A 27945-nucleotide genomic window follows, 5' to 3' on the forward strand; every position below is an offset into this window, starting at 1 on the left:
AAAAATTTCACTTTCAGTTGTGAAATTTTTCAAAAAAAACAACATCTATATATACATTTTTCTCTAAATTTATTGTTCTACATGTCTTTGATTTAAAAAAAATGTTTGGGTAAAAAAAAATGGTTTGGGTAAAAGTTATAGCATTTACAAACTATGGTACAAAAATGTGAATTTCCGCTTTTTGAAGCAGCTCTGACTTTCTGAGCACCTGTCATGTTTCCTGAGGTTCTACAATGCCCAGACAGTAGAAAAACCCCACAAATGACCCTATTTCGGAAAGTAGACACCCTAAAGTATTCGCTGATGGGCATAGTGAGTTCATGGAAGTTTTTATTTTTTGTCACAAGTTAGCGGAAAATGATGGTTTTTTTTTCCCCTTACAAAGTCTCATATTTATCTCACACAGCATGGGTATATGTAAAATGACACCCCAAAACACATTGCCCAACTTCTCCTGAGTATGGCGATACCACATATGTGACACTTTTTTGCAGCCTAGGTGGGCAAAGGGGCCCACATTCCAAAGAGCACCTTTAGGATTTCACAGGGCATTTTTTTACACATTTTGATTTCAAACTACTTCTCATGCATTAGGGCCCCTAAAATGCCAGGGCAGTATAACTACCCCACAAGTGACCCCATTTTGGAAAGAAGATGGTCCTCTTTGGAATGTGGGCCCCTTTGCCCACCTAGGCTGCAAAAAAGTGTCACACATGTGGTATCGCCGTACTCAGAAGAAGGGGTGTTTTGGGGTGTCTTTTTACATATACCCATGCTGGGTGAGAGAAATATCTCGGCAAAAGACAACTTTTCCAATTTTTTTATACAAAGTTGGCATTTGACCAAGATATTTATCTCACCCAGCATGGGTATATGTAAAATGACATCCCAAAACACATTGCCCAATTTCTCCTGAGAACGGTGATACCATATGTGTGACACTTTTATGCAGCCTAGATGCGCAAAGGGGCCCAAATTCCTTTTAGGAGGGCATTTTTAGACATTTGGATCCCAGACTTCTTCTCACGCTTAAGGGCCCCTAAAATGCCAGGGCAGTATAAATACCCCACATGTGACCCCATTTTGGAAAGAAGACACCCCAAGGTATTCAATGAGGGGCATGGCGAGTTCATAGAAGATCTTTTTTGGGGCACAAGTTAGCGGAAATTGATTTTTTTTTTGTTTTTTTCTCACAAAGTCTCCCTTTCGGCTAACTTGGGACAAAAAGTTCAATCTTTCGTGGACTCAATATGCCCCTCACGGAATACCTTGGGGTGTCTTCTTTCCGAAATGGGGTCACATGTAGGTTATTTATACTGCCCTGGCATTTTAGGGGCCCTAAAGCGTGAGAAGAAGCCTGGAATAAAAATGTCTAAAAAATTTTACACATTTGGATTCCGTGAGGGGTATGGTGAGTTCATGTGAGATTTTATTTTTTGACACAAGTTAGTGGAATATGAGACTTTGTAAGAAAAAAATAAATAAATCAATTTCCGCTAACTTGTGCCAAAAAAATGTCTAAATGGAGCCTTACAGGGGGGTGATCAATGACAGGGGGGTGATCAGGGAGTCTATATGGGGTGATCACCACCCTGTCATTGATCACCCCCCTGTAAGGCTCTATTCAGATGTCCGTATGTGTTTTGCGGATCCGCGGTGTCCGTGTTTTGCGGATCCACGGACCCCATATAGACTCCCTGATCACCCCCCTGTCATTGATCACCCCCTGTAAGGCTCAATTCAGAGGTCCGTATGTGTTTTGCGGATCCGATCCATGGATCCGTGGATCCGTAAAACATATACGGACGTCTGAATGGAGCCTTACAGGGGGTGATCAATGACAGGGGGGTGATCAGGGAGTCTATATGGGGTGATCACCCCCCTGTCATTGATCACCCCCCTGTAAGGCTCCATTCAGACGTCCGTATGTGTTTTGTGGATCCGATCCATGGATCCGTGGATCCGTAAAACATATACGGACGTCTGAATGGAGCCTTACAGGGGGGTGATCAATGACAGGGGGGGGAACAGGGAGTCTATATGGGGTGATCACCCCCCTGTCATTGATAACCCCCCTGTATGGCTCCATTCAGACGTCCGTATGTGTTTTGCGGATCCGATCCATGGATCCGTGGATCTGTAAAACACATACGGACGTCTGAATGGAGCCTTACAGGGGGGTGATCAATGACAGGGGGGTGATCAGGGAGTGTATATGGGGTGATCACCCCCCTGTCATTGATCACCCCCCTGTAAGGCTACATTCAGGCGGTCGTATGTGTTTTGTGGATCCGATCCATGGATCCGTAAAACACATACAGACGTCTGAATGGAGCATTACAGGGGGGTGATCAATGACTGAGGGGTGATCAATTTAACCGTAGTGAGACCTCAGCACACATCTAGTTGGATGGCTTTTGTGGGTGCTCGTCTCCTGATAGCCTCCTTCCACCCACGGAGTGAAATAGTAGCTTTAAATAAGTGTTTCAGAGACAGCACACCAATGTCAGCAGGGTAGCTTTATATTCAACCTTTATTTACCAGTGGTATAATCTCAGTATAATCTTAAGACATTTATTGCTATTTGCAACGTTCGGTGCCCTTTGTCAAGCTATAAATGCAAAGATAAACACAGAACAGTACAATTAAAAAGAGGGAAATTCATATACAAATCAGTGGAATTTCATATAAATATCAATTCACATGAAATATTTCATATTATCACTCCTTAACAGGTGAGAATTCATCCAAAAGGCCATCAGTGATTCGTCTGTTATTTCAATAAATAGATAATTCATGTCATCCAAGGGAGCCGTAGCTAACATGTAAGCACTGGTTCTATATCAATTAAATACATGATTTATATTGATTAAGACACATGATTTGATGGTAGACACCGCTGTGGACATCAGTTCCTCTATGGTCCAACATACGTATGAGGCCCTGGCGTCAGTCAATTATTTCATTTGAAAAAGAAAGCGGTTGTGTACTAGCATCAAAAGTAGCATGATTGGGGTATCATGGGGGAGACATGTTTAAAACATATCACTTAGACACATGATTTAATATCGATTTAGACACATGATTTGATGGTGGGCACCGCCGTGGACATCAGTTACTTTATGGTCCAACATACGCATGAGGCACTGGCGTCAGTCAATTAATTCATTGGGAGGGGGAGCGGTTGTGCACCAGCATCAAAAGTAGCATGATTGGGGTATCATTGAGGAGACATGTTCAAAGTATAGTTCAGGAGAAATATTTTCAACAAACATAAGTTAAGACATGATTTAGAAAAACATGATTAGAACAGAGAGCCAAGGAGCTGGAGCCTGGTTAGGGTAGAGAACTCAACATGAAAGCTGCTCTGGCAGGTTCAGTACATGATTATGGTGCGACATAAGTTACAGGAAGCGACCTGAGGGTCCATGATTATAGGGGTTGCCCAGGTTATATTGTCACACAATCCACCCTTGTATTCACCCTGGAGGTGATCAATGACAGGGGGGGGTGATCAGGGAGTCTATATGGGGTGATCAGGGGTTAATAAGGGGTTAATAAGTGACAGGGGGGGTGTAGTGTAGTGTGGTGATTGGTGCTACTTATTACTGAGCTACCTGTGTCCTCTGGTGGTCGATCCAAGCAAAAGGGACCACCAGAGTACCAGGTAGCAGGTATATTAGACGCTGTTAACAAAAGAGCGTCTAATATACCTGTTAGGGGTTAAAAAAAATCGCATCTACAGCCTGCCAGCGAACGATCGCCGCTGGCAGGCTGTAGATCCACTCGCTCACCTTCCGATCCTGTGAACGCGCGCGCCTGTGTAGGAAGTCTCGCGTCTCGCGAGATGACGCATAGATGCGTTACTCTGCCTCAGACAGCCGCCTCCGGACCGCGATCCTGCGTTAGGAAGCGGTTAAAAGGGGGGTCTGGTTTGCATCAATATGTAAAATAATGATTTATGAAGGTGGCTTTAATTGTGTAATGTATTTCTTTTACCTTTATTGCTCCTATCTTCCCGTTCTGGGTTGTGATCACATGACCATGTCTATGCAGTAATAGGGGAGGATCTATGTACCTAGTCAGGTGGGAAGAGCTATGGCTGTGGAAGGAGAAGTGCATCATGGGTTTGGTTGGAACAGAAAGTGCTACATAGAGGATGGAAGCAAACCAGGGGGATTGGTTTACATGGTAAAAACAGGCAGATGAACCCAACCTGAAAAAAAAGCATATGTACATGAGGTAAGCATATCTGTTAAAAACCATAGTAATTGCATAAATGGGTATTCCAGCTTTTTGAGATCGGGCATCAGTGGTTAGCACTGGTGCCTTGCAGCGTTGGGGTCCTAGGTTTGAATCTGACAATGGAGTTTGTATATTCTCCCTGTGTTTCTGCTGGTTTCCTCCCATACTTTGAACACATACTGTTAGGGAACTTTGGTTTTGAGCCCCATTGGGGGGGCTAGTGTCTGTAATGCTCTGCAGAATATGTCAGCGCTATATAAGTGCTTTAAATAAATATATAAATTGATAACCTAACCTTTAAATAGGCTGACAATATCAGATCGGTGGGGCGTCTGACTCCCAACAGCCCCACCAATCAGCTTTTTCGGGCAGAAACTAAACAGTGGACAGAGCCAGAAGCAGAAGGTTCTGTCCGCTGTGTAGCGGCTGCGTCGGCGTACTGCAGCTCAGCTCCCATTCCCAGACCCCCACCGATCTGATACTGTTGACCTATCTGGAGTATAGATCATCAATATTAAATAGCTCTCTAAAGCGGGTTTCCAGGTAATGATTATATTTTCTCAGGGGCGTAGCTAAAGGCTCATGGGCCCTGGTGCAAGAGTTCAGCTTGAGCCCCTCTTCCCTCAGTGCTTTGTGGGAAGCACATAGCCTTCATGCTGCCTGAGGGAAAAATTCAGCATCCGCCACCATACCAAATTCTTGACCTAACCCCTTCTCTCCAGCCAGAGGATTAACTTGAATATTCTGGGCCCCAGTGCAAAATCTATGACAGAGCCCTCCCAGCATGCATTTTCTATAATGCCAGTGTCTTTTTATGTGGCACAAGAGTCTTTGGGCCCCCTCAGGCTCCTGGGCCCGGTAGCAACTGCTACCTCTGTACCCCCTATAGCTACGCCCCTGTATTTTCTCTAATTCTGACAAACTGCCTCCTAAAACAGAAGATTCAAACTTACCTATTTCCCACTGCTCTTCCACACTGCCTCTGTTGTCTCCATCTTCCGGTGCCTACACTGGTTACATCCGGCTGTGAATGGACATGGTCACATGTACCGCTTCAGCCAATGACTGGCTTCAGCGGTGATGTGCTGCTTGTGGCCACATCACTGCAGAAGCCAGTTATTGGCTACAGCAGAGCATCTGAACATGCCGACGCACCGCCAGATGTAATCAGTGCAGGAACCCAAAGATTAAGACAGCAGAACAGCGAAGAGGACTGGTAGAGTTCTTCCCAGGTATTCTTCCCAGCGGAACGTGTAGGAGTATCTGGTGACCTGATCTGGTATGGGATCTAACAGGATAGCGTAGATATAAGATATTAACCCTATTTTCTACAGAGGCGTTTAAATGCTGTCGGGAGGGAGACAATTAACCCAGAAAAAGACGATTGAGCAAAGTGTCTGATCTGAATATAAAAGTAGTTATTTAGCCTGAATAGCAGGGAAGGATAGTAGTTCCCTTGAGAACGGGTCAACCATATTCGCGTATATAAAGACACCCTGCTGAAACCAAATCCTTGTCGCCGACGTAGTAAGACTGGCCAGGAGTGAGGGGTGATACAGAAAGGAGGTCATAGAGGAATGGTGGGATGCCAGGGGATATCTACTGCTGCAAGTCCGCCATATGGACTTAGTGCAAAGCATTGGACCCAGGAGTTCCCTAGGGGATGGTGCGTTATAGGGACTGGACCATAGCAGAGAATTAGGGTGGATGTGAGCTAACAGGAGTCTCTCTATTTGCATCCAAATGGAGTAAGGCTGTAGTGATGCCCAAGCCGTGATGCAGTGCAGTTGGGCAGCCCAGTAGTACTTAATCAAATCCGGGACTCCCAAACCACCCTGGGGATTGTCTGACAAAGGCACTGACCTAGGATCTTTAAGAGGTACAGAAATGGGTAAGGTCTCGAACAAGTACAAAATCTTTGGTAAGGTGAACCATGAAGGATATAGGGAGTGTGTGCCATTTAGTGAGTAGCTCTCTAATCTCCCTGTACATGGAGGGAAAGTTGTGTTTATATAAATTCTTATAATGGGGGTAAGGTCCACACCCAGGTATCGTAAGGAATCCCCTCTCCAATTAAAGGGGAAATTGGCTTTAAGGGTGTCAAGAGTTGTTTGAGGGATATTAAGAGGGAGAGCCTCAGTTTTATGGGTATTGACCCAATACCCCAACAGGCGCCCAAACTCCTGCAGTGTTGAGTGAAGATTCGGGAGAGAGGTGTTAAGGTTGGTGAGGGTAAGTAGGGCATCATCTGCGTATAGGGACAACTTGAACTCTTTATCCCTCACCATAACGCCTCTGATATCTGGACACGCTCTAATTTTAGCTGCTAGGGGTTCGATACACAACGTGAACAGTAGGGAGATAGAGAACATCCCTATCTCGTCCCGTTGTTAACGGCAATTGGTCGAGATTCCGTGTGTGGAAGTTTGATTAGCGCCGTGGGGGAGGAGTACAACCCTCAAATGGCCTGAACAAAGTGTCACGGATGAAGTACGCAGATAGCTGGAACATATAAATAAACAAGCGACTGGCTTGATCCCAAACTAAGGAGCTTATAGGTGAGCCCTATAAAACCCTAAGAGCTCTCCCTGACTGCTATGCACATGCAAGGGTCTGTATGGTAGACGATTGCATGCCCACGTACCTAAGACTGTGTGACACCTGAAAACCCTATAATAGTGAGGTGACACGACCACCGGCTCCCTGCACTTAATACGGTCGGAGTCAGGGTCACCTAGAATCAAGCCAGCAAGGAAACACGATAAAGTAAAAGACTTATCTGAACAAACAGCAGAAGCAGCCTCCAGAATCTGGAAACAAATTGCGTGCCCCTATCAGAAACGATGTCTGAAGGAATGCCATGCAATTTAACAATATGATCAACAAACACTTGCGCCAGCGTCTTACCATTGGGTAACCCAGGAAAGGAAATGAAATGTGCCATTTTGCTAAAACAGTCCACTACGACCAGAATCACAGTCTTCCCCGAGGAACGAGGCAGGTCCATAATGAAGTCCATGGAAAGATGCGTCCAAGGACGGGAAGAAATGGGTAACAGGAGGAGAGAACCCGATGGCCGTGAATGAGGGACATTGGCACGAGCGTAACAACAAAACTAAACCTAGAAAAGAACAAAGACCACCTGGCCTGTCTCCGGTTCAGACGCTTGGCCAATTCCAAGTAGGCCCGATTCTTATGGTCGGTAAACACAGTAATAGGGTGTTTGGCTCCCTCTAACCAATGGCGCATTCCTCAAAGGCTAATTTGATGGCCAACATCTCCCACATCGTAATTTCTCTCTGCAGAGGAGAGTTTCCTTGAGAAAAAGGCACACGGTCGCCATTTGGCAGGAGAGGGACCCTGAGATAAGACCGCACCCACACCCACCTCAGAAGCATCCATCTCAACCATAAAAGGTAGAGAGACATCAGGTTGTGCCAAAATGGGAGCGGAAGCAAAACTCTCTTTAAGGCTTTAAGCGCATCTACAGACCACGAGGAAAAATCCACCCCCTTTTTAGTCATATCAGTGAGTGACTTAACAACAGAGGAATAATTCAAAATGAACTTTCTGTAATAATTGGCAAAACCCAAAAACCGCATCAGCGCCTTCTGATTCTCAGGAAGCTTCCAATCAAGCACAGCGCGGACCTTCTCAGGGTCCATCTGAAAACCAGAAGCGGAGAGAAGAAAACCAAGAAATTAAATCTCCGGAACCGCAAACACACATTTTTCCAGTTTAGCGTATAATTTATTCTCCAGCAGAATCAGCAAGACCTGACATAGGTGGTCCCGAGGAGTCTTGAAATCAGGAGAAAAAATCAAAATGTCATCTAGATACACCAGTACAAATTTCCCCATTAAATTATAAAAAATGCTGTTCACAAAATGTTGGAAGACGGCCGGACCATTTATCAAACCAAAGGGCATAACCAAATTCTCTAAATGACCCTCAGGGGGATTGAAGGCCCTCTTCCATTCGTCCCCTTCCCTGACCCTGACTAGGTTGTATGCCCCTCTTAAATCCAACTTAGAAAAAACGTTAGCCCCAACAATCTGGTTAAACAGGTCCGGGATCAGAGGAAGCGGATATGGGTCACGAATCGTGATACGATTCAGCTCCCTGAAATCCAGACAAGGTCTTAAAGAAGCATCTTTTTTCTTAACCAAAAAAAACCCAGCGGCAACAGGTGACTTCGAGGGTCGGATGTGTCCCTTTCTCAGGCTCTCAGAGATATAAGCACACATAGCGACTCTTTCCGGTCGGGAGAGATTGTATAGTCGTGATTTTGGCAGCTTGGCGTCTGGGATGAGATTAATAGGGCAGTCGTACTCCCGGTGAGGGAGAAACTCCTGGATACCACTCTCGGAAAACACATCTGAAAATTCAGAGAGAAAAGATGGCACAGTCTTAGTAGAAACCTCTGAAAGAGACGTCGTGAGGCAATTCTCTCTGCAAAACTTACTCCAACCATTTATTTGCCTTGCTTGCCAATCAATGGTGGGGTTATGTTTAGTGAGCCAGGGTAGCCCCAACACTAGAGGAGTAGGTAATACGCTTAAGACAAAACATGACATATCCTCAACATGAGCGTCACCCACAGTCAAACAGATATTGTGAACTATGCCCTTTAAGGATCTTTGAGAAAGTGGAGCGGAATCGATAGCAAAAACAGGTATATCCTTTTCCAAAGTACATACCTGGAAACCATGCGTTGTTGCAAATTGGTTATCAATGAGATTGACAGCTACTCCACTATCTACAAAAATCTCACAATGTTCTTGCTGTCTAGCGCCACCCTGGCAGGTAGGAGAAAACGGGAACTACCAGCAAACGGCAAACCTTCAATTTCCGCATCAACCTTGCCAATAGTAGCAAATGGAAAGTTTTTAGAGGTTTTTTTTTGTTTTGTTTTGTTTTTATTACCCTCAGAAAACTCCATGAATCTCCTAGAGGGGCAAACATTAGCTAAATGATTTATACCCCTACAACAGAAACAAACCCTCCTCTGAGAGCTGAATCCTCTACTATCAGAGGCAAGCAAACCCAGCTGCATGGCCTCCTGCTCAGAGGGGATTGAGACAGACTGAGACCTCTGCACACTGAATGAGACAGCCCCACTGTCCTTGGGCTGAATATGACAGGAAGGAGTAGTCTCCTCTCTCTCTCTAAGATGCCTGTTAATACGAACAGCTAGAGACATGGCTGTCTCTAACGACCCTGGTCTCTCATGAAAAGCGAATGCATCTTTCAATCTTTCCGAAAGAACATGGCAAAATTGACTTCGAAGTGCAGCATCATTCAAACCAGTTTCAGCTGCCCATCTCTGAAATTCAGAACAATATATCTCTGCGGACTGTTTACCCTGGCATAAAAGACGGAGTTTAGATTCAGCCAGAGCAATACGATCAGGGTCATCATATATCATATATCTGCTGCTACAAAAAATTCATCCACCGATTGGAGGGGCTGTGCCCCCACTGGCAGCGAAAACGCCCAAGACTGAGCGTTATCCCTGAGCAGGGAGATGATAATCCCCACCCTCTGCTCCTCATCACAAAAGGAATGGGGAAGTAGGCAAAAATTGAGTTTGCAAGCCTCTCTAAAGCGAACAAAATTCTCACTACCCCCGGAGAATGTATCCGGGAGCGAGATCTTAGGCTCGGAACAAACTCCATGAATGCCAGCAGAACCGGTCACCTGATACTGAGATCTGCTACCTCCAGCGAAAGACCTTGCATGCGGTCAATCAAGGCTGAAAACGGATCCATGCTTAAGACGGTTATGGCGGTTTATAATGTCACGGATGAAGTTAGCAGATAGCTGGAACATATAAATAAATGAGCGACTGGCTTGATCCCAAACTAAGGAGCTTAAAGGGGAGCCCTATAAAACCCTAAGAGCTCTCCTTGACTTCTATGCACATGAAAGGGTCTGTATGGTAGACGATTGCATGCCCAAGTACCTAAGACTGTGTGACACCTGAAAACCCTATAATAGTGAGGGGACACGACCACCGGCTCCCTGCACTTAATACAGATGGAGTCAGGGTCACCTAGAATCAAGCCAGCAAGGAAACACAATAAAGTAAAAGACTTATCTGAACAAACAGCAGAAGCAGCCTCCAGCAGTGAACACTTCATCCAGGAAGCAGTATAAACTGCAAAGTGAGGCAGTATGGGAGGGAATATAAAAGAAGGTGATTAGTCGAAATAAGTGACACCTGGCAGAAGGAAAGGAGATGAGAAAGTGAAACCAAAACAAAGAACATCATACAAGAGGTAGAGAAGAATGTCTGCCAGACCTTCTCACAGAACTGGCGGTGACACAAAGGGGCCAGATAGACCATAGGCTTTCAGAGCCACAAATAAAAACGGCCAGCTTAATCGATTAAACGCTTTTTCTGCGTCTAAGCTAAGAAACAATGCCTCTTCCCCCGAGCGACTAACCACATCTAACTTGTGACACATCTCTTAATCATTCAGTTCAGGTTTCATTCAGTCCTATTGCCACAGGTGTATAAAATCCAGCCCCTAGCCATGCAGCCATTTGTGAAAGAATGGTTCATTCTAAAGAGCTCACTGCGATGACGTGCCCTGACACACATGTGACAATCATTGGCTTCAGTGTTCCTTTGCTGTATTGTTCCTTTGCTGTATACTGCGGCGCCACTGATTGGCCAGTCACATGTATATACGGCCATGTCATCGTAATGTTTTTTTTTTGTATGTTATCACAGTCTCTGGCTGTCTAATGGGTGCTACTGCTTATGTCTGCTTTTAAGGTCCATCAGGTGAAAAAAAAAGTTCTATAATCTATTAAATAGTACAAAATTTGCACATATCCTGTGGCCAAGCTGCATGTTGACTTGGATATACTTACTGCACCGTTCACAGGAGTATCTGTGTCTTAAGGTTACATTGACCTGGTGTGTGGTTTCATGTTCTTCAGAAGGATTCTGTTACTTATATGTATGAGAATAACATATATAAACCAGTCTGGCTATAAAATCCTGGAATATAGCACAAACATGAGTGTAACGGATCTTGTATGCATAACAGAAGAGATGAGTGAGAGGGAACCAACCTCTACCCTGAAATTGTGTCCAGAAAGTGGCAAATTCAATCTCATCTAGGTGGTCTGTCCTCTGCCATGGCACAGGACACCCTGTGCAATTGTTATATTTTTATCCCCAAAACTGGAGAAGAAGTAGGTAAGACCACAATGCAGCTAGGTTTATCATGGTCAAGATTTTGCATCTACAAATAACAACTCAAAGCTGGGATCTAGTTCTTTTAAAGAAAGATACACTGCCCCTCCCAAAAAAAAGTCGCCACCCCAAAAATTTTGTTGGACCGCCTTTAGCTTTGATTACTGCACGCATTCGCTGTGGCATTGTTTCGATAAGCTTCTGCAATGTCAGAAGATTTATTTCCATCCAGTGTTGCATTAATTTTTCACCAAGATCTTGCATTGTTGATGGTAGAGTCTTACTGCTGCGCAAAGCCTTCTCCAGCACATCCCAAAGATTCTCAATGGGGTTAAGGTCTGGACTCTCTGGTGGCCAATCCATGTGTGAAAATGATATCTCATGCTCCCTGAACCACTCTTTCACTATTTGAGCCCGATGAATCCTGGCATTGTTATCTTGGAATATGCCCGTGCCATCAGGGAAGAAAAAATCCATTGATGGAATAACCTGGTCATTCAGTATGTTCAGGTAGTCAGCTGACCTCATTCTTGGAGCACATACTGTTGCTGAACCTAGACCTGACCAACTGCAGCAACCCCAGATGATAGCACTGCCCCCACAGGCTCGTACAGTAGGCACTAGGCATAATGGGTGCATCACTTCATCTGCCTCTCTTCTTAAGGTACTTTCACACTAGCGTTTTTGTTTTCCGGTATTGAGTTCCATCCTAGGGGCTCAATACTGGAAAAAAACTAATCAGTTTTATCCTAATGCATTCTGAATAGAGAGCATTCCATTAAGGATGCATCAGTTCAGTCCCTCTTCTGTTTTTTGGACGGAAGTTGGTGGGAAGTCTAAGGCACACCTGTGCAATATTCATGCTGTCTAATCAGCACCGTGATATGCCACACCTGTGAGGTGGGATGGATTATCTCCGCAAAGGAGAAGTGCTCACTAACACAGATTTAGACAGATTTGTGAACAATATTTGAGAGTAATGGATCTTTTGTGTATGTAGAAAATGTTTCAGATCTTTGAGTTCAGCTCATGCAAAATGGGAGCAAAACCGAAAGTGTTGCATTTATATTTTTGCTCAGTGTACAGTGTATATCTATATATACAGTGGGATGCGAAAGTTTGGGCAACCTTGTTAATCGTCATGATTTTCCTGTATGAATCGTTGGTTGTTACGATAAAAAATGTCAGTTAAATATATAATATAGGAGACACACACAGTGATATTTGAGGAGTGAAATGAAGTTGATTGGATTTACAGAAAGTGTGCTATAATTGTTTAAACAAAATTAGGCAGGTGCATAAATTTGGGCACTGTTGTCATTTTATTGATTCCAAAACCTTTAGAACTAATTATTGGAACTCAAATTGGCTTGGTAAGCTCAGTGACCCTTGGCCTACATACACAGATGAATCCAATTGTGAGAAAGAGTATTTAAGGGGGTCAATTTTAAGTTTCCCTCCTCTTTTAATTTTCTCTGAAGAGTAGCAACATGGGGGTCTCAAAACAACTCTCAAGTGACCTGAAGACAAAGATTGTTCACCATCATGGTTTAGGGGAAGGATACAGAAAGCTGTCTCAGAGATTTCCGCTCTCTGTTTCCACAGTTAGGAACATATTGAGGAAATGGAAGACCACAGGCTCAGTTCAAGTTAAGGCTCGAAGTGGCAGACCAAGAAAAATCTCGGATAGACAGAAGCGACGAATGGTGAGAACAGTCAGAGTCAAACTACAGACCAGCACCAAAGACCTACAACATCATCTTGCTGCAGATGGAGTCACTGTGCATCGTTCAACCATTCGGCGCACTTTACACAAGGAGATGCTGTATGTGAGAGTGATGCAGAGGAAGACTTTTCTCCACCCACAGCACAAAAAGTGCTGCTTGAGGTGGGCTAAAGCACATTTGGACAAGCCAGCTTCATTTTGGAATAAGGTGCTGTGGACTGATGAAACTAAAATTGAGTTATTTGGCCATAACAAGGGGCGTTATGCATGGAGGAAAAAGAACACAGCATTCCAAGAAAAACACCTGCTCCCCACAGTAAAATATGGTGGTGGTCCCATCATGCTGTGGGGCTGTGTGGCCAGTGCAGGGACTGGGAATCTTGTCAAAGTTGAGGGACGCATGGATTCCACTCAGTATCAGCAGATTCTGGAGACCAATGTCCAGGAATCAGTGACAAAGCTGAAGCTGCGTCGGGGCTGGATCTTTCCACAAGACAACGACCCTAAACACTGCTCAAAATCCACTAAGGCATTTATACAGAGGAACAAGTACAACGTTCTGGAATGGCCATCTCAGTCCCCAGACCTGAATATAATTGTAAATCTGTGGTGTGACTTAAAGAGAGCTGTCCATGCTCGGAAGCCATCAAACCTGAATGAACTACAGATGTTTTGTAAAGAGCAATGGTCCAAAACACCTTCAACCAGAATCCAGACTCTCATTGGAACCTACAGGAAGCGTTTAGAGGCTGTAATTTCTGCAAAAGGAGGATCTACTAAATATTGATTTAATTTCTTTTTTTGTGGTGCCCAAATTTATGCACCTGCCCAATTTTGTTTAAACAATTATAGCACACTTTCTGTAAATCCAATAAACTTCATTTCACTTCTCAAATATCACTGTGTGTGTCTCCTATATATATTTAACTGACATGTTTTATCGTAACAACCAACGATTTATACAGGAAAATCATGACAATTCACAAGGTTGCCCAAACTTTCGCATCTCACTGTATATAAATAGAGAGAGAGAGCGAGGGAGAGAATATAAAAGTAGCCGGCACACTCGTATTTGGGGTTTGATAAAAATATTTATTCTAAATGTTTGTATAAAAACTTGTATAGGGTTACAAATATGTAGATAGAGGTGTGAAGTAGAGTGAAGTTGGGATTGAATATATATACAGTATATATACTTTTTCTCTATTAAAATGCTTTATTATGTACAAATATAAAAATACCACTAAAACCTAAAACGTTAAAACTTCAGAAATCAGCCATTTAAAAATACCCTGCTCCAGCAAAACAAAAAAAAGGGAAAAATAAAAAAGTTAAGGCTCTCAGCAAACAGCAATACAAAATAAAAATGTTGTAGTCCTTAATGCCAAACAGGAGGGGGAGGAAAGGGTTCTGGAGAACCCTAGAAAGCTAGGACACGTGCATCTTTGACCCTGTCCTCTTTCAGGGGCAGCCCATAGATATGTATATCTCTTCATTCCCCCCTTGGGTCATGCCACAGGAACATTGAACAATTGCACCTAGGTCCTTATAGAGATTCCAGCTGATTCTAGCATCACCAGGGGACCCTTCCAACAAAAAGAAACCCCTTTAGAAAAAGTGAGTACTCCTGATGGGTAGGTATGGAACAAGAAGAAATATGTTAACCTTCAAGGAACTTCTTGCCTATAGCTACATGTATGGACACCATCATGCTGGACTGCTCTACACCACTTGCTGCAGCTAATAACAGGAATCATATAGCCATTACTCTATTGCAGATAGACTCCTGCACATAGCTATACTGCTGCCCTTTGGAGATCTTGAGTTTTATGCTCAGCATGGGTTGTAATGTATGAGTTAGCTACACCCTCTGCAGCTCTAGTGAAGTACCTCTGGGGTCCAGGTGTTGTGCTCATAATACAGGTGCTGAATACGCGAACCATGTGAGGCCTGCGTGCTACTCTCCTTAGTTTTCTGCATTCAGGCTCTGTCAAATATTTTTGAATTACGACCCTTTTACACAGACCGAGAATAAGGCCAATTATTGGGAAGAATGTTCATGTGATACTTATTTGTCACGTGATCACATCTTTCATGCGGCACCTAAAATCATTGTTTGTCGGAGGCACAACGTCCTGTCTAAACAGGGGATAAGCTGCCCACAATATACAAAGTGACTAGGGGATGAATGATCGTAATAATAATAATTCATCCCCTTTTCACTTTGCATCGGACTATAAGAAAGTCCCTTTAAACGAGCACTGATTGACTTGTATATCCTCGGTCAGGTCAGCATCAGCCATTGTAAGAGGACCCTTAGGGCTTAGGGAACTATTATTCCTTATGAGGAAGTGCAACCTATCTCATAGAATCAGCTTTCCAAACACATTCATACATGTATTGCAGTATCATAAGTATGACAACACCTTCAAGTTTCTTCATGCCAGGGGCGTAACTGCCATAGCGGCAGACCATGCGACTGCTATGGGGCCCAGACCAAGAGGGGGCCCAGTCTTAGTTGGGATTATCCCCTCTTCTACTGGAGGTGAAAACTTGGTCAGGACTCTACCCTCTAAAGGAACAACTTTTAGCAAATGAGGCCATGGAAAAATGGCCCAAGGGTCACTGAAAGGGGTTTAGGCAAAAAAACATTCTGTCCTGTGTGGGTGGCGTGGTTTGATCCTTGCTATGGGGCCCTTACTTCTCTATGTACGGCACTGCTTGATGCAGGTATGGAAGCAAAAATCAGGAGTAAAAGGAGAAGGATAAAAGGAGAGTTAGGCTGAGTTCACACGGGAAAGATTTCCACGCAGGTGCAATGCGTGAGTTGAACGCATTGCACCCGCACTGAATCCGGACCTATTCACTTCAATGGGGCTGTGCACATGAGCGGTGATTTTCACGCATCACTTGTGTGTTGCGTGAAAATCGCAGCATGCTCTATATTACGCAACACAGGCCCCATAGAAGTGAATGGGGCTGAGTGAAAATGGCAAGCATCCGCAAGCAAGTGCGGATGTGGTGCGATTTTCGCACACGGTTGCTAGGAGACGATCGGGACGGAGACCCGATCATTATTATTTTCCCTTATAACATGGTTATAAGGGAAAATAATAGCATTCTTTAATACAGAATGCATAGTACAATAGGGCTGGAGGGGTTAAAAAAAATAATAATAATAATTTAACTCACCTTAATCCACTTGTTCGTGCAGCCCAGCTTCTCTTCTGTGTTCATCTTTGCTGTGCACAGGAAAAGGACCTGTGGTGACGTCACTACGCTCATCACATGGTCCGTCACATGATCCATCACCATGGTAAAAGATCATGTGATGGACCATGTGATGAGCGCAGTAACGTCATAAAAGGTCCTATTCCTCAAAGAAGAAGACAGAAGAGATGCCGGCTGCGGGAGCAAGTGGATTAAGGTGAGTTAATGTTTATTTTATTTTTTTAACCCCTTCAGCCCTATTGTACAATGCATTCTGTATTAAGAATGCTATTATTTTCCCTTCTAACCATGTTATAAGGGAAAATAATACAATCTGCACAACACATAACCAAAAACTTTGGGTACCAAACATGCCGATTTTTCTTACGCGCGTGCAAAACACATTACAATGTTTTGCACTCGCGCTGAAAAATTGCGCATGTTCCCGCAACGCACCCGCATCTTTTTCCACAACGCCCGTGTGAAACCAGCCTTAAGGTCAGACCCTCCTGGTTTTGGCTTCCAAACCTTCATAAAGAAACCTGAACACATGGCCACAAGACTAGTACTGCTAGAATCACATGAATAGTACCTGTGATTCTGGACTCATACTACAAACACACTGGTCTCCCCCAGGGCAATCCTGATTCTCGTAGAGGCGTCATGTCATGTATACATCTGTAAACATTTTATCTGTGCTGCTCTGAGGCTTCTTACAGCTTCCAGATGGTTTTACTGCTTCTCCTCCTCTGTGTGATGAGCTCTTAGTCGCTGGGAAGGTCATATAGAGAAGACAAAGCTTCCATGGACCAGGACAACTTTATATGGGCATATGTGTCCAACAAATCACCACAAATCTAATGCCGCAAGAAAGTTTTGTCTTTTTACACATAAGCATAATATTACCATTATTTATTTTTATCAATTTATCAGTTTCTAAGTAGACAATGCCATTCAACAAAGTAACCATAGTACCACTGAAAGATACCCAAACAGAGTAATAACAATAAATATAAGGGAAAGCAAAGGGTTAAATTGAAATGAAAATGTGCCACATCAAAAAAGAAGGCATCTGTAAGTGAGATCATAATCAAAAAAGTCAAAGAGGATCCACTGAGAGTCATGACAGCGTAAAGGGTCAACCTCTAAAGGAACTCAAGGTGTCCACTGTGTGTTGGACGTAACGTGGATCTGAAGACCATAGCTTTTGAAATTTATGGTGCGTTCTAAGTATCCTATTGGACAAATCCTCAGATTTACTTATTTGGTTACACTTATCTATCCATTCTTGGACAGAGGGAGGTTGTGTTTGCCTCCAGTGGAGAGGAATTAAGGATTTGGCTGCAACCATGGACCAATAGGTTAGAAGATGAAAGTCTGGGCCTGTCCTTGTGAAAGCAATGAAGCCCAGGTTAAGAATAATATTGATAGGGGCATGGCCTGAATGGGCTTTGCACCTCATGGTGCCATTGAGACATATGGGGCTGGTGGGTTTTGGTTTCTCCCCCCCCCCCCCCATTTTTGGTGTTCTGTTGTGTGGTGTATGTGTTTATTTCTCCTCAGGTGAAGTAAGCCAGCTGGATATCGGGCAGCTTCAGGATTGGTCAGTTTAGCTGAAGGGTCAGTGTTTGTCATTGGTTAATCTGTTGCTGTCCGGTTGCTGGGCCTTGTTTCTATTTTTATCTAGGTGCTGGATTGGCTAACAGTGTGGTGTGGCGGGAAGTTTACCTATTTAAGAAGGTGTCGTACCTGTGGAGATCAGGGTGGACTTAAATTATTTCAGTATATGGACTTTAATATTATTCAATATGGTTTTATATTGGTTTAAAGTGGTTGAGTTATGTAACCCCCAAGAATTGAATAAAGACCGCGGCCTTTTCATCCATCCTGAAGTTTGTGTTTTATTATTAACTATTAATGGGTTATTGTTGAATATGGCACCATATATGCATAAACTCTTCACACAATAGACTCAACCTGTTCTCAATAGGGCTTGATCCCAGGACAGTCCTACCACCAGATGTGGGAGAGGGAGTCAATACGGTTGCCACATCTCCAGCAGAGATTGTTATCCATCAAATTATGCGTGTGAAATGAAAGTGTGGCATCTGAAAGGGGGAGTTCATATTCGAAAAAGATAATTTTTTTTCAGAAGTTGCATAGAAATTAGTGGGAAGCGCAACGCAGAAGCACGGCCGCCGCTCCGTTCACTTCAATGGGGCTGACAGAAATAGCTGACCCTGCTTGGCTATTTACAGCAATCCCATAGAAATTAATAGAGGGCACACGCACATGCGCAGTCCGCTCTCCTTCATTTTGCGGGCTTCATACTAGAGACAAGTGCAGCCATTAGACATTGGTGGCATATCCTAGCAATATGCCACCAATGTATGAGACCGGACAACCCCTTTAATGGGCAACGCATTTTTTGTTGTTTCCAACTGACCTTTGTGACATCATTGGGGCGATTTTTGTGGTGTGCTCTGATGATGTCATCACTTTCTATATAAATGTGCACACAATGTATGCTTAAAAAAGGCTGTGTTAAGTTAAAACATTACATATGGAATAATTGTTTGCGTCAGGACTGCTGTCTCCATATTGCATCCTTGTGGAGTTCCCCATGCTGTCAGTGGGAAGCTTCTTGACTCATCACCTTTGCTGTGCATGCGCAAAAGCACAGATGAATCCAACACTACATTATTTTTGTTTAGGCTACAGCTTAAGGGCTCATGCACATGGTCATGTACATTGTATTCTATGAGACTTTGAAATCAACATGTGCACGATTTTTGTCCTGCACTCAAATGATCATATAAGTGCAGGACAATAGTCTGGCGGGCGGCCCGATGTGCACAGTATCATAGTAACCTATGCAGCATGATGTATGCCGCTCCGGGACATATGTCTCGGAGGGCATACGGTCGTGTGCATGAGCCCTAAGGGTAAATGCACACATTCAGGATTTATGTGCAGAGAATCCGCACTAATATACGCAGGTGTTCACAGAAAAATCTGTGTGGACAATCCGCATCAATTGGTGCGGATTTGGTTGGTGAGGATTTTCTGCATACGGATTTTACTCTTCCCATAAAAGTGAATGGAGAAAATCCGGTCAGGAAAAATAAAATAAATTAACATGCTGTGGATTTTAAAAATCCACACGGAAAAAATTAGCATTGTGTACATGTTGATTTCAAAATCGGACACGGACCACTGAAGCCAAACCACTGACAGTGAAAAAAATAGGACAGGTCATATTTTTTTCACGGACTGGAAACACGGATCACGGACGCGGGTGACAAACAGTGCATTAGCCGAGTTTTCCACGGACCCATTGAAAGTCAATGGGTCCGCAGAAAATCACGGAAAACGGAACAACGGACACGGGACACAACAACGGTCGTGTGCATGAGGCCTGATCGTGAGCACTTAGCCTAAGGGAGCCGCCTGTCTCTTTAATATACCTGACATTGGAGCCAATGTTAGACCTCTTTCACACGTCAGTGAATTGCGGATATGAGCTGTGTCTTCCATGGACCGCTCACGTATCCTTTGATTTTAATGAGTGTATTAACACATCAGTGGGTTTCCATGGACCATGGTGACACCACGGAAGCACGCCCTATTTTTGTCTGTGATTACGGATCCCCCAAGCACATTGTAGTCTATGGGTCCATGAAAACCACAGACACAACATGGAAGGTATCTGTGTTCTGTCTAAGTCCACGGACCATTGATAGGAGATCCTGTGGAAAGAAATTTTTAGCCTAGTAGTGCACGTGGAATACGGAGGGCAAAAAATGAACGCATGGACCAAACACAGATCCTTCAAGGATGAACCACTGACCAACCTGATGTCATCACGGACACAGACGTGTGAAAGAGCCTTTAGGTGCTGTGTCTGATGTGCTCTGGGGGACATGTAAGAAAGGTACTATATGGAGGTATCTGCATGGCAGGTATTCTGAGGGGCACCTATGGCTGTAAATTCGGGAGACATCTGAGGCTGGCACACAATATTAGCGCACTTCAATGACATACTCTTGAAAACTTTAGTTGAGAAAAAAAATGTGCTCCTTAGGCCCCTTTCACACAAGCCAGTTTTCAGCGCGGGTGCAATGCGTGACATGAACGCTTTGCGCCCGCACTGAATTCTCACCCATTCATTTCAATAGGTCTGTGTACATGCACAGTTTTTTTTACACATCAGTTCTGCGTTGCGTGAAAAACGCAGCATGTTCTATATTCTACGTTTTTCACGCAGCCCTGGCCCCATAGAATGAGGCTTCAGCGGGTGCGATGCGTTTTTCACTGATGGTTGCTAAAAGATGTTGTTTGTAAACCTTCAGTTTTTTACCACGTGCATGAAAAACGCATGAAAACGCATTGCACCCGCGCGGAAAAAACTGAACAACTGAACGCAATCGCAGACAAAACTGACTGAACTTGCTTGCAAAATGGTGCGAGATTCACTGAACGCATCCGGACCTAATCCGTCACGCTCGTGTGAGAGAGGTCTTAAATGGGCTTTCCATGACTTCGTCAACAAGCCCCTTTAAATTTTGCAGTGGCGAGAATGTGTGTTCATTACTACATACATGGGGGGAGATTTATCAAAACTGGTGCTGAGGAAAACTGACATTGTTGCCGTTAGCAACCAGATTGATCCATTCATTTTCAAAAAGGAGCTTTGAAAAATGAAAGGAGGAATCTGATTGGTTGCTATGGGCAACTACAACAGTTTTCCTTTGGATTAGTTTTGATGAATCTCCACCATGGTCTGTACCGTTTTCCAATTTTTATTTTATTTTGTAGGGTATGTGACCACTTTTTATTTGTGGGTTGCCAAGCACCATCAGTCATGTGGTCGGTTGCTATAGGCAACTGCTCGACCTTATCCACTGGTTTTCATAGATGTTCCCACATTACGCATAGAACTGATCACCTAACCAGCAATGCACCTGTGGACAGTGCCGAGACCTCCACGCACGTAGTGGACATGCGCTCTACACAACCATAGGCACCGCTCACGCTTTTGTACTAAAGATAACGCTGTACGCATGCGCGCTGGAAGAGAACTGGGTCTTCCACGCATGCGTCATCGTCTTGTCCCTAGAACGATGGTCGTCGCCCGGGGTGATCTGAGCAGGTTGCGCATGCGCACTGGCCCCGGCAGGTCGGCCGCCCGGCCCCGGGGAGAGCAGTGGCGGCGGCTTCATGGGAGGATGAAGGAGATGGTTGGAGGTTGTTGCGTGTGCTCGGATGAGAGGGGCTGGGCCGAGAACCCACTGGTCTATTGTGACGGCCACGGCTGCAGTGTGGCGGTGCACCAAGGTGGGGCAACGCGTCCTGGGGGAGGGGCAAATATTGACAGAAGGGGCGGTAGATAAACACCTTTGGGGTAACTGTTAGGGTGGAAAGGGCAGGTGTATGACGGTAAGTGGGGCGACCCCTCCTGTCGGGCAGCTAGCCGCCCCGTGCATTTACATATATGCTAATGAGGTGTCAGTAACTCTAAGTTCCCGGAGTATTCAGAACTAGGTCTCATTAGTAACCAGTGAGGCTGGTAGGAGTGTGTTCACACTTAGCAATTCCCACATCGCATAGTGGATGGAAATGGGCAGAAAATAGTACCATAACCTGTACTCTGCATCGGGGGGGTTTATTCAGCTTATTTTATGGTCATGGAAAGGGTTAACGGGGCATTTCACTGTTGAAATGTAGAATTTTGGGTTACATTTTTTTCAGATGACATGTGGTACATGTGACAGCATGGGCAGAACTATACCCATAGCAGGTGGGTAAGGACAACATGGTGGCTCTTTGTAATTGCTATTCTACATCCCTTTAATGATTGCTACCCATGCTGCTGCATTGGGGGCCCCGTCCTATTCTGCTATGGGGCCCGGTGAATTGTAGTGACGTCCCCGGTTGATAAGATAGAGACGCGTATAGAGAGCGTAGGTGTCCTGCAGACCTTTGCAGAGACCTATGTGGTTTGTGGATGCCTTCTCTGACATGCGGATGTGGGTTCCATGTGATTGAGCTGTCACTGTCATCCACTCTACAGGAAACCAGAGCAGTGTGACGGTATATAGCCTTCAGGGCTGGAGATGTGAAAGCTCTACGCTTAGATGGGGGTGTTTTTGTTTTTTGTTTTTTTGGGTAATGCAAATGAAAAAAATATATATATATATCCTGCAAAGTATGGTGATGTATAGGAGAATGTATGCATTATGTACAGAGCGCCATCTAGTGGTTGTATTATCAAGAAGGCGATTTTTGTGGGACATGAAAAAAGATAGTTGTGTTTTATTTATTTTTAGCTAAAGCCAAGAGGGGTTCCAAAATGTAGGGGAGAGATCAGGGCAGGTTCACATAGATTTTTTATATTTTTTTTATAAAGTGGATACAAAAGGAATTAGACCTATAAAGGCAGGGCTTAGGGTCCATTCACACGTCCGTTGTTTCTTTCCTGATCTGTTCCGTTTTTTGCTGAACAGATCTGGACCCATTCATTTTCAATGGGTCCTGAAAAAAAATCTGACATTGTGCTGTCCGTTTTTTTTCAGGACCCATTGAAAATGAATGGGTCCAGATCTGGTCCAGATCTGTTCAGCAAAAAACGGAACAGATCAGGAAACAAACAACGGACGTGTGAATGAACCCTTATACGTCTTCTTCCTGCTGGTTCCACTTCTGGCTTTAGCTGAAAAACCTGCTGGAAAATCGGCCTCAAAACTTGCTCCAAAAAGCTCAGTGTGAATCTACCCTTAACTCTTTTTTTTTTGTTGTTTACGTCTCTATTTGGCAAAAAAAAAAGCATCAAAATCCAATTTGCTAGCATTATCTGACCATCTATATCCGGGATCAGCAACTTCTGCTGTTGTCAAACTACAACTCCCAGCGTGCACTTTTGCTCAGCTATTCCCAGAAATCCTATAGGAGAGAATGGAGCATATTGGGAGTTGTAGTTTTACAACAGCTGAAGTGCCAAAGGTTGCTGACCCCTGATCTATATAGTCCTTAAAGGGCTAATCCCACAAATAGTACATATCACCTATCCACAGGATAGATTGTAAATGTCTGCTGGGACCCCCCGCAATCTCGAGGGGTCCTGTCTCAGAATGGAGGGCTATAGGCATGTCCGTTCATTTCCACAGGGCTGATGTAGGCCGTCCTGTAGCAGGAACAACATCTTCACACTGCTCCAGTGTAAATGGGGTTCATGCGATCACCTCTTCCTTCCTTCACGCGCAAATTTGCATTGGTGGTTTTTCTACCTCTAAAAAACCCACTATAGACGCCGCTTGCATTTCTTTGCACACCACACGCCTTTGGGGCAATTTTGTATTGACATTTTTTTCAAAACAAATGTGTGCATTTTTTTTTTTTTTACCTTATCGGGAAGGAGGTACAAAAATGCCAAACAAATAAATAAATGGCAAGTGTTGATAAATAAACACACCACACCATATTTCAGCTGACACCTGGAGCTGGCCTTTTTTTAATAAAAACCACATGTACAAAAAAAATGCAAAATTGAAGAAAAATGCCAGTAAAACCTATGTGTGAACCCAGCCTATAGATTTTTTTTTTTTGGGCATTCTTCCTGCACAATACATTTCTAGGGTTTGTGTTTTTGCTTCCCTTTCTTCGTCAGACATGACTTTGTATACAGCCTGTGCTCCCGTGTAGCTGTCATTTAGAAACCGACTTCTGACAAGCGATAGAAATGTGTGTATTCTGGTTGTTAAAAGTTGTCCCCTATGATAACTATTAGATCGGCGGAGGTCCTACCACTCGGATCGAGCGTGAGAACTTCCTCTCCGTTCATCTGTATGGTAGCTCGGTAAATAGCGGAGCGCTGTGCTTGACCTGCCGTTCTGTTCATTATGGGTCACTCTGAGGGGTATGGGGAACTTGTTCTTGTGATAACCAACGGTAGGAACCCCCACCAATCAAATAGTCGTTTCCTATCCTGTGGATAACTTTTAACAACCGGAATACCCCTTTAAGTCCCCCACCAGTCCCTAGACATTTGCAGAAGTGCCCCTTCTTTTTAAAGGTTGGTAGGGATTTCTGATCCCAAGTGGTTACTTTTTTTCTGCTCTAATATTTTTTTCTTATTATTTGACATTATTTTCTCACTCTCCTTCAGCGTGCTATGGGATTGTACAGGTGCCCACAGGACCATGGTTCTGTCGGAAGTGCGAGTCACAGGAGAGAGCCGCCAGGGTGGTAAGTAGTGAGCCGTATGTGCACTGGCTGTGTTAGGTATGTTCTCCCTCCATCCTGTTAGCACATACAGTGCTGCCCATAATTATTCATACCCCAGGCAAATTTTTACTTAAAGTTACTTTTGTTCAACCAGCAAGTAATGTTTTGATGGGAAATGACATAGGTGTCTCCCAAAAGATAATAAGACGATGTACAAGAGGCATTATTGTGGGAAAAGAAAACATTTCTCAGCTTTTATTTACATTTGAGCAAAAAGTGTCCAGTCCAAAATTATTCATACGCTTCTCAATAATTAATAGAAAAGCCTTTATTGGCTATTACAGCAATCAAACGCTTCCTATAATTGCAGACCAGCTTTTTGCATGTCTCCACAGGTATTAGCAATGAGCTCCAAATCTTTCAGGTTGGAGGGTCTTCTTGCCATCACCCTGATCTTTAGCTCCCTCCACAGATTCTCAATTGGATTCAAGTCTGGTCTCTGGCTGGGCCACTCCAAAATGTTAATGTTGTTGTCTGCTAAGCATTTCTTCACCACTTTTGCTGTATCTTTTGGGTCATTATCATGCTGAAATGTCCACTGGTGCCCAAGGCCAAGTTTCTCTGCAGACTGCCTGATGTTGTCGTTGAGAATCCTCTTGTATTGCTCTTTTTTCATGGTGCCGTTTACTGTGATTAGGTTCCCTGGTCCATTGGCTGAACCCCCCCCCCCCCCTCCCAAAGCATTAGGTTCCCACCACCATGTTTGACAGTGGGGATGTGTTCTTTGGGTTGAAGGCTTCTCTTTTTTTACGCCAAATAAAGGAAACATCATTGTGACCAAACAATTCAATTTTTGTTTGATCTGACCATAACACAGAAGACCAGAAGTCTTCTTCTTTGTCCAGATGAGCTTTTGCAAAGGTCAAGCGAGCTTCTGTGTGCCTTATCTGGAGAAGTGGCGTCCTCCTTGGTCTGCATTGTGCAGTGTCCGTTGGATTGTCTGTCTTGAGACATTGCCACCAGCAGAGCCCAGATTCACCAGGATGGCCTTGGTGGTGATCCTTGGATTCTTCTTTAACTCTCTAACTATCCTCCTGGCAAACACAGGTGTCACTTTTGGCTTCCGACCACGTCTTCTGAGATTTTCCACAGTGCGGAACATCTTGTATTTTTTGCTCAAATGTAAATAAAAGCCGAGAAATGTGTTTTTCCCACAATAATGCCTCTTGTACATCGTCTCATAATCTTTTGGGAGACACCTATGTCATTTCCCGTCAAAAAATTACTTGCTGGTTGAATAAAAGTAACTGCTTGAAATTAGATTTCCAGGCTCCTGATATTGATTTCCCTTCCTTTAGGCCTCGTTCACATTTCCTTATCAGTGTCATGTCTGTGAAAAAAAGCGTACATGTCTCTTCCGTGAAGGATCCATGGCTGGTCCATGTGTGTCTTTTTACCATTGGTGTGTCATTCGTAATTCACTGACGTTGCTCAGCTGAAAATTTGTTTCCAAAGAATCTCCTATTAGTCTTCAGTGAGAAACGGTTGCATCAGGGACACAACATGGATGTGTGTCATTAATTTTCACGGGCCTATAGACTTCAATGGACGTGCTTGGTTCACATCACGGATCCAAGTAGTGCAGGTCCTCGTGATTTCTTTTTTTTTTTTTTTTTTTTTGTGACCCACGGTCAGTAAAAATCTATTGAAATGTGAACAGACACATTTAAATCGATGGGTACGTGTGTTGTCCATAGAACATTTGGACAGCACACGTCAGTGAAAAATGGAAATCTGGTCAGCTGTTTGCTGCAGCCTCTGGTCCCGGAAACTAGCACTTTGAATGAAGCTGGAAGCACAGCGGCTGCGCAGGGTTACTGCAGCTCTGCTGCTTTCCACTTGCTGCGGTAGTGAGAAACAATGCCAGATCCCACCTGGTGTTGTTTAACCCCCCACCACCGTGATGATGATTGCCACACAGGCAACACTGGGGTGAGACTGATGCATTGGGATTAGTTGAAAAGGAAATATTTAACCCAGTAATAGCACATGTTCTCCATGACCTGGCGCCTTTCTTCTTTCCTCATGGAGCGCTGTGGAGTTACTTCCCTGCTCTAGACCGTGCTGCCAGATGCCTGCTAAGCACACAAGTAAGGTTTCTGTGTGCTGTAGTCTAAAGATGGAAGTTGTCGGTCATATTATAACTTATCCCAGCCACACAGCAGAAGGCCCCGTGTGTGGAATGTGAAAACATATATGATAATTGGGTGAAAGAAATCACCTACATCATTTTTTGCCCTGTCCTTGGATGGATTCTCTTCTGTATATGCGCTGAACGCTACAGGCATGCACAACTGATAGCCCATCCAGGGGCAGCACAGAAAGTGGTGACGGGTCAGTCAGGCCACTGCTGCCATACCACAGATGGTCACCTAGGAACATCACAACTGACCCTCACAGAGTAGCAGAAGGGCCCCAGGTCCACATCTGTGGCATGTGTAAACACCTATGATCCTAAAGCACAGTATCCATAGGGCTGAAGATGGCTGTGGTGGCATGATTCACCCACGTCACCCCTTTACTATGCTGTCCCTGGATGCATTCTCTGTTTCACATTCGGGGCATTCACAAAAGAGAATCCATCCAGGGACAGCACAGAAAACAATGACGTGGGGGAATTGCATCACTGCTGCCAACTTGCTCCCTGTGGACACACAGTCTGTATACGGAACCATTAATTTCAATGATTCCGCAAAAAAATGGAATGTGTTCCGTCGGCATTCCGTTTCTGTATTTCTGTTTTTCAGTTCCGTTAAAAGATAGAACATGTCCTATTATTGCCCGCAAATTGCGTTCCGTGGCTCCATTCAAGTCAATGGGTCCGCAAAAAAGAAAACTGAACACATACGGGAATGCATCCGTATGTCTTCCATAACCGTTCTGTTTTTGTAGAACCATCTATTGAAAATTTTATGCCCAGCCCAATTTTTTCTATGTAATTACTGTATATGCCATACAGAAAAACACAACGGAAACAAAAAACTGAAAAACGGCCCGCAAAACGAAAGGCCTGGCTCTAATCACATCCACGTTCCCATCCATTTTTTTTGTTTTTTATTAGTAGTGTAAATGCAAAACAACACAATTGTTTTGCAAATGTAATCCCAAAAAGTTAGAAAACCCTATTTTGTGACTTTTTGAAGCCCCTATTCTGGAGTGCAGGATGTGATGTGTCGTTATATAGTATATAGGTGCATGTGTAAACCATGGCAATACCACTGGGGTGCCTTTGATCTTAGCTCAAATCAAATTGCAACTAAATAGAAATTAT

The 27945-nt window shown here is 44.0% G+C and overlaps 1 protein-coding gene across 2 annotated transcripts in view; it reads left to right on the top strand.

The window, feature by feature from the left end:
* Nucleotides 1–21537: 21537 nt before the first annotated feature.
* Nucleotides 21538–27945, top strand: part of MLLT6 (MLLT6, PHD finger containing) — a 44088-nt gene continuing 37680 nt past the window's right edge. For both annotated transcript variants that reach the window (XM_044296115.1, XM_044296116.1), the window contains exons 1-2: nt 21538–21728; nt 24556–24635. In XM_044296115.1, the coding sequence (XP_044152050.1) occupies nt 21551–21728; nt 24556–24635 (258 nt within the window). In that variant the 5' untranslated portion in view covers nt 21538–21550. The remainder of the gene's footprint in view (nt 21729–24555; nt 24636–27945) is intronic.

This window comes from Bufo gargarizans, chromosome 6, assembly GCF_014858855.1.
Source record: "Bufo gargarizans isolate SCDJY-AF-19 chromosome 6, ASM1485885v1, whole genome shotgun sequence".
Classification (NCBI taxonomy): domain Eukaryota; kingdom Metazoa; phylum Chordata; class Amphibia; order Anura; family Bufonidae; genus Bufo; species Bufo gargarizans.